Consider the following 13419-nt stretch of genomic DNA (forward strand, 5'->3'; position numbering starts at 1 on the left):
CACCAAGATGCTCTAACAGTCCTTAGATGTAAACTCGCACACCCTAATTCCCACACACTCTGCACCATGACATCTTTCTTGTCTGTTTTTCCTAGCATCTCCTTGGCACCCTGGATCTCTTGCCTTGAAACTCTGGGTTCCTTAGTTGTTCTCCTTCCTTGTTCCTGCAGTTCTTCTTTTCCACCTCTGGCCTTTTAATTTCTCAGTGGAAGGCAAAAAGGTGCACATGGGCCGTGCAGACTGGGGCAGAAAGTATGCAAAAGCTCCTGTAGAGAGTGGCAGAAGAGGGGTGAAGACTGGAATAGGTGAAAGAAAGAAGGGATGCTGGAGAGGAGCTGAGGAGAGCTTTATGCGGCTGTGGACTGCCTATGATGAAAGGAAGGCTGGGTCTGGCCCAAAGGCTGAAAATCCTTTGCATCACAGCTTTCAAATACCAGGTTTAATCTGTTTCAAACCATTCCTGCAATAGCCATGTTCACTCTGGATGTTCTTTTTCTCCCCATACTCAGTCCTTCCTACCAGATGACTGAAGCTCAGTTTATCTTTATTGGCACCATGACGCCCATATCGAAAACAGCTGTTTAGGCAATTCTTTCCTTACTACCCAATTTCACTTGTTTCTCCCATACTGAAATAGCGCAACATCCTTAAAAACAAAACTAGGAAGGAATGTGCTGTGCTTGTGTGGCAAGTAAAGCTGCTACAATAAGGCTGCTTTTATCAGCAGAGGGTGGTGAGAAGTTCTCCTGTCCCCATTTCTCTCCCTTGCTGGTTCTGTGCAGGCCAGAGAATGCTTCAGACCACAATCAGTTCCCCTTTTTGGCGACACTGGCACCCTGCCCAGCCATGTGAGTTATAATCAGCTCAGGAAAGATTGTTATGAGTCACTAAAAAACAAGAATCCAAACCAAAGCAATCACAGTGCAGACAGGCCGAGATGTGCTTTCTACCAAAAGCAGCAAAAGGTGTGAATACACACAAAAGGTGTGAACAAAGAAATTGTTTCCATACCAGGGGTAGTGGCATCTTTTGGGTTTTTTTTTCCACACTTCTGCTTTGATCTTGATTCTGCTGCTGCAACGTTAATTGCAACGTTAATGGGATTTCTACAATATGTGAAAATGGGAACACTGGTTTACCCTGGGGGCTTTGATCCAGTGTTATACACTATCCTCCTGACCTGTGTTTTAGAACACAATCTGCAAATATGAATGCTTTAGAAATAAGAGAGCTTCAAAATACAACACTTCAAAAGAGAACCCCTGAGCCCTGAAGAGGCAGGATGTGCTGCAACTGCACAACTTATCTCAGCTTCCCACAATCAGATTTCAATTAGGTTGCTTCAAACATACATAACAGACCTGAAAGTATGAAGTGATTACTCTTTAATCCTAGCCTTTAGGAAAGCGCAGTATAGTAGACACCAAAAGGGGCACAAGTAGAAAGGAAAATCTCCTTTAAGATCATTCACTGCTTTGAGCACCAACTTGCATTTCCAGGCCAGCAAGGACTCACACCCAGAATAAGGTGAGTGTGAAAATCTCAGCCACACTGAGATGCTCAAGTCACCCACAGTGTAATTCTCCATCCAAGCCATTCTCCTCTCCAGTGTTCAGAGTGTCTCAAGCACTCTCCTGCTTGTAAAACTGATGAACCAAGAGCAACAGATGTTAAAACACTATTTCTTGGCTTTCCTACCTCTAAGTTGTGAACAAGGGGAGACAGACAGCTTCTAACAGTTTAACAGTCAAGTAGGATGTTGCACGAGCGCCCTTCAAGAGTAGTATTCCATCACTAGTGGCAGTCCTTCCTTCCAGCTTCAATATTTTGTGGGACAAGTTGAAACAAATGGTGACACACACTTATTTCTTTAGTCCTGGTTGTAGTCTCTGGATCTAACTCACTTGATATCCCCTCTACAGACAGCATGAATTCAAAGTACATCACACTTGGTTTTCTTCTTAAAAGAAACAAAACCCCCAACACACAAATTGTCCCTTGGCAAAACAAGGGCCAGATTCACTTCAAAAGAGCACCGTGAAGCTCAGTTTGCTCATGTCTGCCTACTGCATGAGGAACACATACTGTCACAGTACACAAAATGGGCAGGATACATACAACTTATTTACCAACAACAAAAGTGAAGAATTTTGAGGAGCTGGGGTTTTTTCCCCAACTAAACCAGTCTGTACAGTCTGCCTTCTACCCAAACTGCAAAATGCTGTGCTTTGTGCTGGAAACTGGTCTGCTGAGGGCGAAAGAGTCAAAGTCTGCTTCCTCAGCAGCAGGCTGGTTACTCTGAGGCTATTTTCAGCTTAGCATTGTCATTTATCATGCTTTTTTTTCTGCTCAGAAGCAGAACAAGCCCAGAACTGAGGTGAAAATGCCCTCTTTTTATTTTGATTCTCAAATATATAGGAGTTTTTGAAAGACTTTATATTACAGAACAGAAACTTATTACACAACAGAAAATATTTGGAAGTGTTTGAACAGTATTTTGTCTAAATATGGATATATATTAAACTCTAATGCCACAACACATTTTGCAAACCAAGTACTTCGATATTCAGATGGCCTTAGGTCCTCTTCCTTGCTCATTTATGCAAACTAGATGTAAAACACATGACTGAAACCTGCATTTGTTCTCATTTGAGAAAAAAAGAATAAACTTGTGCCAGATTTAGCTATGCAGTTCCTGTTACTTTTGCTTTTTTGTAAGTAGTTATCTCTAAAGCAGTAAAGAATCCTACAGACACAGGCCAGCTAGTTCACATTCAGTTCAGTAAAGCCTGTCATAAAAAGAGCACATCTTTCCTTATCTTTTCCCTACCTCCTTGTTGGCTTGATTAAGTAATGGTGAGTCTGACAAAGAGTATTCCTTTGCTCCTATTGTAAGTTAAGTGTGAATGTGATCCAGTGTGGCCGGCAAGCTAATTTTAATAGTGACAGCTGGCCTGATGACAGCACTGAACTGGGACTACTCCTCTGTGCTATGGTGAAGCAGACGGACCTGTCTGGATTTACTAGATTTGATGCTGATGTGCAAACAGGCCAAAATCAGTTTGTGTTGGTCTACTGAACACGTGGCTGGGAAGAGAAGTGTCTTCTCTGTATGCAGAGGTTGGCTATCCCCAGTGAACTGAAAAGTAACCCAAAAACCAGTACCCCAAATAAAACCCAGAAGAGTCCCCTCTCCACGAAGCAGTGTTTACTCACAGATCTGTCACACTTTGATCCAGAGAATCTTGCTCCATCTGACTTTCACTGTGGAGAGAGTCCGATTCCTGTACTTGGCACAGCTCCTCATCAGTGATTATATCAAATGCTGCATCATCTAGTGGTTTAGAGGCTTCACCTGAAATGGTGCCATTCAAAGATACGAAAAGAAACGTAAGACAATATTAGCTGGTTGTCTGGAAAACAAACAAGCAAAACCCTTACAGGGGAAGCCTGAGCCATTCCTCTACCTTTACAGAAGCATTAGGTCACTATTGGAACCAACCAAAAACCTCAGGCTGATTGACACTCATTTAATATACATGCAAATATCTGTCAAGACTCATCAAATTCAGTAATTGGACGAGTCCCACCCTGAAAACACTCCATGAACATGTAGGTCCTTCGTGCAGGAGGTGGCCATGTGGTTTCATGGAGGATGTCTAAGAACTCTGCTTATTTCCCCAGAGCATGCAAAAAATAAACTAACCAAAAGCCCTCTCGGATGGTGAAACAGGTGATTCCAGTGAAGCTGGTGATCCTTCCTGGTTGGCACTGGATCCAGAGTCATCTGTACTGTCCACAATGACTCTAGGCTTATTAAAGCAAGCTCTGCAGCAACGCTCCTTCTTTCCACCAGGCTTTGTCACCATGTAGTTGTTGCAGCAGTAGTAGCAGAAAATGCGACCGCACATTCTAGAAACAAGTCAAAACAAAAGGCATTAGAAAAGTACCACATCCAGGTGGAACGCATCTATGTGACAAGAGCTTGGGGCTGTGTCACAATGGTCTTGTTCTTTGCAAAAGCCCAAATGCTGTACCCATGGCAGAACTCAATACAGACTGTGCTGCTTCCAGATATGAAGCAAGTTTTCTTGACAAACACAGGACAGATTCATACTTTACTGCCTTAATAAATAGGGAAAACAGAAAAACCCCTAAAAAATACTAAAAACCCAATTACATACACATTTAAATATAAAAACATAAGCCAAATAAATACTCACCAGTGTGCAATACAAATAAATATTATATATATTAAGGAAGGAAATATACCTAACAATATTACACAGGCCAAATCTCATACTCAGAGCCAAACTCTATTTGATTGTAAGGACTATAAGAACACATCTAGATGTCTCTATTAACAACCACCCCTTTCCCCTTCAGACAGGGAAGAAAAACCAGCATTGGACACATATATGTACATCCACCCCTCCCGTTCTCTCAACTCTGCAGCCTCTCAGTACTAAACCTAACAGCTACTTCTTAATGAACGTGTTAAGATTTTCCCAAAGAAAAGCACCCATCAGGGATGACTGCTCTTCATGAAGTCTTGGTGGTTTTGGTTTCTTAAATAAATCATTAGTAGGCGAAAACACAAGCAGGTTTCGCAGATTTTAGCAGAAATGAGTAATCTGGAAGTTGGTACTGGAAATGACTTCACTATTCATTAATCCTCACTGAATGTTCCCTACATTCATATGCAATTGAAACGGTCCTAGTACTACTTACCTTAGAGGATGAAGCAAGGATAAAGAACAGTAAAGAGACAAAACAAACATGACTAAGACCCTGAAATGTATCCACTTAAATACATTTGAATAAATCTAGATCTAGTCATTAGTTAACTCCAAGCAGGCTAACTGCATAGGAAGTAATTTCATGTTAAGGTTTTTTTAGAGGTTACTCTGCAATCAGTAAATATCCCTGAACATACCTAGTGTAAGGAACCAAATTTGTAATTGCACAGCATGTTGCTTTTGTTCTGAAATACTTCTATCACAATAGCAAAATCATTTTAGTAAATATTGTTCACAGCATGCACAGAGCAGTGCATAATAAATACATTAAAACCCAGAAACACACTATATAGTGATTATCTTTGTTTCCCAAAATGAGAAACTAAGTTGCACCCAGATCTTTGCCTTAATACATGTCAAGAGACGTTAATGTCTCTTTTCCCCTTGTGAGCTTGTGTGTTCTTTCAGCCTCTACAATGACTTGCATTCATGATTTTGACCAATGAACTGTGAACGTTAAAGAAGCACTTTATCCATATAAACATTTAAACTCGATTTTGCTTTTGAGCAGTGTAGTGGAATTCAACAGACCTGCAGTGGTGTCGGCGCACCATCCATGAGAACTCTTTCTGGCAGTCCAGGCAGTGGTTAACCTCTGTGTCCCCCTGCCACCTTTGCTCTGCACTAAGCTTCTGCTGAAACTCCAGAGCATCTGATTTTTGCCACAGAGCATCCTTATCTCTGCAGACACACAGTTACAAGAGAGAAAAACACACAGAAATGATTACTGCTGGTTTACTGTTAACCAACCTCAAGTTGAACGCTGGCGAAAGCTTCACAGGAAAATTTGCTTTGCTGAAACTTCTGAGGAGCTTTCAGAAACAGATAGACCAGAAACCTACCGAAGCTCTTAGGGAGGAGGAGAGAAAAATATATGTCATGGAGAGAACTACGTATTTTTGCAAAACAGACAGCAAATTAAGGAGGAAATAATAGTGGGTGTTATATTTTTGACTGCATTATGGAAATGCAGAGTTTCAGCTGCTGATGAACTTGGCCATTACCTGTATCTTCCACTCAGGAATAAGAGACTGAACCACCCTTAACATCCTAAGCTAGGATTTTCATTGCTTCTTGCTCTTTATTTTAATGCCAACCTGATAAGTTCTATCAAACGTTCTTCAAGGAACTGTTTTGTTCTTGTCAGATCATCCAGTTCAGCAAATAACTTCTGGTCGCTTCTGTCTTTGTCTGCTGCCACCTTGCTGAGCTTCTCACTGTAATCCAGGACCTTCTCTTTCGCTTCTTCAGCTTCTTTTTGCATCCTGATCAAATACAAAGGCAATTAAGAATAATTTTTAGCTCATGTGCATTCAAGTCTTCCCCATGGAAGACAGGGGTCCTCCACCCTCATAAACAGGTAGTTTCTCACTGTGCATAGTTTCTACAGTTAGTCAGAATCTCTCCACTTTTCTACATCACTGAAAGTGCACACAGATCTGTTATGTAGTGAACACCCCCTCAGCAACCAGCAATTTCTTGGATGCCCTGCTTATAGCAAAGCTTATGATGGCTACCACACAGGGAGTAAAACAGGTGTTCTTGGAAGCTAAGATCAGCAGCAGCTGCAAACTGAGCTTCATGTTTACAAAAGAGAAGCAAACCAGTTTCTCACTATGGTCTTCTAACACTGATGTAATTCAAAAACTAAAGGCTAAGACAACTCAGTTCTCTGCACAGTCAGTGGAAAGAAGCTTTCCCAGGAAGCTTCCAAGAATGTAAGTTTTGAGTTAACTATATGGCAGTTTCAGTCCTGTGAGTCCCAGCAATGGATCGAAGATGCTACAGCAACACAACCCAAACGGCTGAGCTGCTCTGAACTCACTCAGCCAATTCAACTGTATTCAAATAGTTTGACGAGTTAGATTTTGCACTGACAACCTTCAGTACAGATCAAGAATCATCAGCCTTCCCACAAAGACAGATGATATCAGCACAAAAATGCACAAAGTTGGTTAACCGAAACTCTGTGTGAGCCCATGCCCCATGAAGATCTATTCTGGACTGCCAGTTAATCCACACCACACAGGCTCACATTACAGACCCATGTTAGATACTTTAAACTGACAAGAAACATGACAAAGACATGCAGGATGTGGTCCCATTCAAATAATTCTTACTGATTCTCTGAAATATTAAGAAGAGGAAAGAAAAAAAAAACCTGTTAAAAAGCACAAATTTTCCATTCCTTATGAAAAACAAAGAGCCAATATCAATGCTTTAGTTTTGTTACTATGCTAGAAGGTAAAAAGAGGTTGTAAAATGTCTTTCAGTGTCATAAAGGAAGTCATACAATGAATTTATGTCATCAGCTAAATTAACAATACAATAAAACCCAAACCTTGCATTTATGTGTGCTGTACAGATTTCTCATCTGAAGTGTCAACCTGATGTTTTCCATCAGTGCTCGGGCACTATTTGCCCTATATAAACCCTATGGCATAAGCCACTTCATAACCCACAGCCATTTTCAAGATGCTTTGGGGTTACTGGCCCCTTACTTGGCTTACAACTAGTGGTATAAAGAACTCAAACTCCCACCTTTCCAAGAGTTCTCTCAGAGATGTCACCTCCTCTTCTTTCTGCAGCCGAGCAGATTCTGATTCAGACAGCAGCTCTCTTGCTTCATCCAGCTTTCTAGACAAACTTGTGTTTGCAGCCTAGTGAAATAAATGACTGTATTTCCTTGCACAGAAAAACACCACTTTACCAAGTATAGGACAATTACCAAGACACCTAAACAATGCTTTAACAGAATCTGTTCAAGCCAAACCACCAATTAAGATATTCTTGTATAAGCAGATGCTAATTGGTTGTGTACTAGTGATTGATTACTCCTGTCACACTGAATAAGGGATGGCCTCTAAAGCGAGACAGTATTAAGTCTCTAATTCTTATTAGTCCGTATCAGTTGAGCTTTTGTCTCCTTATCAAGGAAAATCTCTTAAAGATAATGGCAAAAGAATATGCCCCGTAAGGTTTTTCACCACCTAAAATTTTCAAAAGAACAAACAATATATTTGGGAAATGTTTATTGCCCAAAGAAGTGGTAAATGCTCCATCCCTGGCAGTGCTCAAGGCCAGGCTGGATGGGGCTTGGAGCAACCTGGTCTAGTGGAAGGTGTCTCTGCCATGGGATGGGGTTGGAACTGGATGATCTTAAGGTCCCTTACAACCCAAACCATTCTGTTATTCTAGGATTATGAAAGCTATATGGCACATGAAGTATAATGGAAACAAAAACTTCTTTCACAGCTAGCCCCTCCAGAGGAGCCTGCCAAACCTGGAGTCCTCAGGGAGCATACCTAGCTGCATCTAAAGGTGTACATATTTCTGCTAGAAGGCAGGGCCAGGTTCAATAACTGTCTTATTTCTGGGGTCCTTACACCCCTTCTAACTTAACTGTTCGATAAATGCATTACAAAAACCATGTTTTCTTCCCAGCTGGATTATTTCTCAACCAGATTAATTCTCTGATTCTGTGTGCTTTGCAGCCTGCAAACAGTTGGATCCACAATGGCCGTGTGCAGTGGGCAAGCAGGGCCTAAGACAGACACCTTTTAAACCTGCACCCCCATTTAGAAGTGTACACACAGCCAGGTTTTACTGAAATCCTAACTAGCTTTCACTGCAGGACAAATCCTAAGTACTGTTCTGCTTTTTGTAATCTTTGTTTCAGAGGCTAACCTTCAGCTGCCAAGTATTTTGTCTGCAGCACCTGTATTTATTCAGGGACATTCCCAGCCTTACATCCAGTCACCAGAAATGCTGCTGCTTTCTCAGAGAGAACACTAATGCCTGCTGACACAAACACCTCTGTCTTTTAATCAGATCAAGCACCTACTTGTAACTCTGTAATCTCTTCCTCTGCAGCACGCTGCTGTCGCTTCTGCTCCTCTAGTTGCTCTCTTAGTTTCCGACACTCTTCACTGACAGCCTAGCAGAGAGATGGAGCCAGGAGTTAGCATTCCTCTAGCAGCTACCCCTGCTCTTTCCCATTTGTGTGTTGTCTTTTGTTCCCCCCTCTCTGCACTCCTGTAAAAAGCCCAGCTCTTTCTTCTTAGTAACTCTCTGAAGGTGCTGGGGGCTGCTCTTTGGTCCCCCTGAAGCTGTGTCTTCTCCAGGCTGAACAAGCCCCATTCCTCAGCCTCCCTGCACAGAGCAAGTGCTCCAGCACCGACTATCCTGAGGGCTTTCTGGTGATCAAACTGCAGGTTACTGATGGTTTCGAAGGGGCAAAACAGTATTCCAGATGTGGCCTTACGAGTACTGAGTAAAGAGGGATAATCACTGCCCTCAGGCTCCTGCCTGTGCTCCTGCTAATATAGCCCCAGACAGATAAATTCCTCCTTTTGTATCTGCCGCGGATGCCACAGAGCAGTTGTCTCCCTCTGACCAGCTGTCTCCAGGCAGCCATCTCCTCCTCTGTGGCTGGGTACCAGAGGTGTTTCAAAGGCCTATTTCATGTTCCTCCACCTTCCCCTTCACTTGTTGCTCTGTGGACACTGGCCTCCTGTTTAGATGTGCCCTCCTGAGATGTGATGTTCTCAGCTGAAGCACTTTGGCACAAGAAGCAGTAACCACTGGGAACCTCTACAAGATTCCTAGTTTTAAATCAAGAGTGCTCCTACTGCCACGTATGGGATAAACACAGCACCACTGTCAGCCTTGGCACAGACAGCTAAGGAGAAACACAACTCCTGGATGCAAAGAAATTCCCCTCTGTTGTGGCAGACTAGCTGTGGCTTACTGTTCCTATTACAGCTCTCAACAAAAAGAAGGCCCAACTTTCAAAATGCTTTGGCTCAAAAGGGGGAGATAACCCAAATCATACCAAGGTCTATGAAGCCTTTATGGAAATGAAACATAGGTGAATGTGTGCTGTTTTCTCAAACTTGTGGGATTTCTGGATACCACCAGTGGTATACGCCTCTGATCGACTGCCATTCTTAGCCATGATCTCAGCATGGCAGCACAAACACAATAAAACCTTCAGCCTTTAGGTGTGCTGTTTCACATACACAGGCCTGACTTGTGTTTTCTGGAAGCAAAACTCTGATCTTCCCTGCTCCAACTTTGAACAGCTGAACACAAAACTACATGAGGGAATTAACTGCAGAAGTATCTGGTCTCAGTTTAAGTTTGCTTTCGTCAAAATCAGTTTTAAGGAGAAGTAGCATTGTGGGTGTGAGGAACAGGTCTTGCAATGTTCCTACCAAAAGAGAAAGGAATCACAGCTGTGACCAGAGGGAATAGTTCCAGAATACACCATCTAAAGTGCCAAATCCCTCTCCATTACTGGCGGGCTTTTCTATATTACACGGGCTCTTCACTGTGCTCGGATGGCCACATTACACATCTCAAAAATACTAGAAGAGTGCCAGGAGGATGGTGCAGACTCCTTCCAGTGGTGCCCAGCATCAGGACAAGGAGCAATGGCCATAAACTGACACACAACAAGTCCCACCTCAACATGAGGAAGAACTTCTTTACACTGAGGGTGTCAGAGCACTGAACAGGCTGCACAAGGGGTTGTGGAGTCTCCCTCTCTGGAGACATTCAGACCCGCCTGGACATGTTCCTGTGTGACCTGCTCTGGGTGGCCCTGCCTTGGCCTCACTTAGGTTGGACCAGATGATCTCCAGAGGTCACTTCAACCCTAATGATTCTGTGACTTTACCTCAAATAATCCTAGGTCATAAGTGTAGAGGCATTTTAAGACTCCCAGGTTAAGACTAGTTGTGTGCTAGTCCCAGAGCCTGACGATCACAAACCTCAGGGTTTCATGCAGTTATTGCTGCAGCGGATGGTAGAGTAGGGGAAATCCTGCACAGCTCCCTCAGCTGTAATCATCACATTCATTTACCTTGAATTTTGTCTGACAATTTAGAATCTCTGTGCTCATTTGAAATTTTATTGCAGACAGCTCTTCTTGGCTGGTCTCTTGGAAACTCTGTGCCTGTTTCGCTGCTGTCTCCAGCTGCAATTGCAGACTTGGGACAGCTGAGGCACATACTTGAGCCTCCTCTAATTTCTCTTGAAGGCTCTTGTTCTCCTGTTTGAGATTAGAGATGTCAAGCTGCAGCTTCTCCTGTTGCTTGGCTGCCTGTTCTTCCAGTTCTTTGAGCCTTTGTGTAGCCTGGGCTAACTGCTCTTCTGCATCCACCTTTTCAGAGGTCAAGGCACAAATCTGAATACCAAGTTCAGCCATATCTGTGTTGGTCCTGTGCAGGAGATCTTTGTTTTCGTCATTTTCCATTCTAGCAACTTCCAGGCACTGCTTAACCTTGGATAGCTCTTCCTTCATGCTCAGCAAATCATTTTCTAGCTGCGCTTTTTGGTGGGCTGCTGTCCTCTGCTCTTTCTTCAGCACTTCTTCTCTTTCTTTACATTGCACCAGTTCTTGCACATGGTTTCTGTTGAGTGACTCACTCTGCTCTTTAAGCTGCTGGACAAGCGTTTTCTGCTCACCCAAGGAAGCCTCTGTGACTGCCAGCTCACCTCTCATCTGCTCTCTCTCATCAGCGGTCTGCTGAAGCTTGACTCGCAGGTCGAGGACCTCTGCTTGCAGCCTAGACACTTCACCATGGCTGACCTCCAACTGCTCTTCACTCATGGCCAGTCTGGAGGTCAGCTCTTTCGCTTCCTTCTCCAGAGAAGCTGCCTGCTGTAGTTGGTGTTCTTCCACAGATTCCTTTTCTGACGTGAGGGATTCAATCAGCTTTGTCTGATGAAGGCATGTGTTTTCAACACTGAGCTTTTCTGCCTCAAGAGCCTCTGCCTTCTTCCTATGTCCTTCAGCTTCTGCTCTTAGCTGCTCACACTGGCTCTCCAAGTCCTGCAGTTTTAGCTCCTTCTCCAAGAGCTGTGTTTGGAGACATTCCTTACTTTCCTTCAAAGTGCCTAAGCTTTTTTCCATTTGTAAACTATGCTGTTTGGCACTCTTCAGCTGTCCTTCAAGTGAGGCGTAAGACTCCTTGGTGGTCTCTTCTCTTTGCTTTAGATCTTCATAGTCTGAGTGCAGAGCCTCTAATCTCTCCTCCAGGATTTGGCTTTGCCTCCTGGCGTTCTGCAAGTCTTCATCCAGCTGTTTGTTCTCATTCCGGAGCTTCTTCTCTTTTTCATCAACTGACACCAGGGCATCATCTATCTCACTCTGAAGCTGTTTCTCAGAGGCTCTCAGCCTGGCTACCTCGGCTTCCAGGGAGGCTTTAGAAGCTTCCAAATTTTTCAGCTTCCCTTCCATCTTCTTCTTGTACTGCTGCAAATCCACATTCTCTGCTTTCAGCTTCCTGCCCTCCTCACCCATTTCACTCACTGCAGAGTTTTGCTGCTTCATCTGCTCCTCCAGCTCCTTGACTTTCTGGCTGAGATGCTCCTTCTCAGACAAGAGATTCTGGTTTTGCTCCTCAAGGCTACACACAGTCTGACTCACCTTTGCTAAGCGACCCTCCTGCAGTTCAAGTTGCTCTGCTTGTGACCGGGCTTCCTGTTTCAGTGCTCCTTCCTTCCTACCATATTCCTCCTCAAGTTTCTCTTTTTCTTTCCTTGCTTCCTCAAGATTTTTTTCCAGTGACCCCACCTGAGCCAGCGACCCCATTACCTGGGTCTGGAGCTCAGCCACTTCCTTTTCTTTCAGGGTCAGGGCTTTCTGAAGCGCTTCCATTTCCTCTGCCATGGATTCCAGCCTCCCAAGCAGCTTTTCACTCTCTTCTTTGGAGTCAGCAGCGAGGAGACTGTATCTAGATTCCAGCTCCTTCTGTGCCTCTTCTTTCAGCTGCAGCTCCTCCCTCGCTGCTTTCACCTGAGATGCTTGTTCATTATTGAGTCTTTGCATGTCTGCCTTTTCCTTTTCCGATTCCTGAAGCTTCTCTAACAGTGCCTGTACCTGCAGGGCAGAATCACAGTGGGCTGTGGCTTGTTGTCCCTTTTCCTCCAAGGCAGCATCAACTTTTGCAAGCAGGTTGAGGTTCTTCTGTTCTGTGGAACTCAGCTTGGCTTTGAGCTCATCGATGCAATGATCCTTCATAGCAACCAAAGCCTTAGAGGCCTCCAGCTCCTGATTCAACACCTGAAGTTTTGAGGCACAGTCTTCCTTGCTGGCCATGAGCTGCTCCAGTTTTGTTGAATATTCCTTCTGCTGCTCCACTGCATTCAGCTCCAGTGACTGCAGGCACTTCTGCAGGTCATGAACAGTGCTCTGAGTGGAGTGTGACACCTCACACTGCTTCTGTAAGTCTGTGATCATCTTTGTCAGCCGGGAGTTCTCCTCATTGTAGTTACTGCTCTTCTCCTTTTCTACCTGTACTTGTTCTTTCTGAAGGCTGACAGCTGCCTGGAGCTCCTGGTTTTCCATTTCTAGCTGGTGAATACGATCTTGAAGTTCCCTCTGCCTCAACTCAGCCTGGTCAAGTTCTACACGCATCTCTTCAAAGCCCTCAAGGTGTTCAACATTTAGTGAGTTATTTGCATCAGGGCTGGAGGGGAACTCCTGGGCCTAAACGAACAAAAGGGGAAAAAGCAGAAAGTTTCAGAATGCATTTAAATGGTGTGCTCAGATGAGAGCAAATTCAGGTTTCTAATGCACAGTGATGTTGTATGTTGCACTTGCAGCACTACA

At 43.8% G+C, this 13419-nt stretch overlaps 1 protein-coding gene across 8 annotated transcripts in view; it reads right to left on the reverse strand.

Annotated features, from left to right (window-relative positions):
- The window catches only part of FYCO1 (FYVE and coiled-coil domain autophagy adaptor 1), a 61127-nt gene that overhangs the window by 30706 nt on the left and 17002 nt on the right, over nt 1-13419 (reverse strand). For 7 of the 8 annotated variants that reach the window (XR_013956191.1, XR_013956192.1, XM_080610034.1 and 4 more), the window contains exons 8-14: nt 10666-13296; nt 8644-8736; nt 7341-7459; nt 5897-6064; nt 5331-5480; nt 3707-3912; nt 3217-3355 (exon numbers count right to left, since the gene is read on the reverse strand). Coding sequence is in view for 6 of the 8 variants with exons in the window: in XM_080610034.1 (XP_080466160.1) it covers nt 3217-3355; nt 3707-3912; nt 5331-5480; nt 5897-6064; nt 7341-7459; nt 8644-8736; nt 10666-13296 (3506 nt within the window). In the remaining 2 variants the exon portion in view is untranslated. The remainder of the gene's footprint in view (nt 1-3216; nt 3356-3706; nt 3913-5330; nt 5481-5896; nt 6065-7340; nt 7460-8643; nt 8737-10665; nt 13297-13419) is intronic. The other variant, XM_080610035.1, reaches the window with a different exon arrangement.

This window comes from Psittacula echo, assembly GCF_963264785.1.
Source record: "Psittacula echo genome assembly, chromosome: 2".
NCBI classification, from domain to species: Eukaryota; Metazoa; Chordata; class Aves; order Psittaciformes; family Psittacidae; genus Psittacula; species Psittacula echo.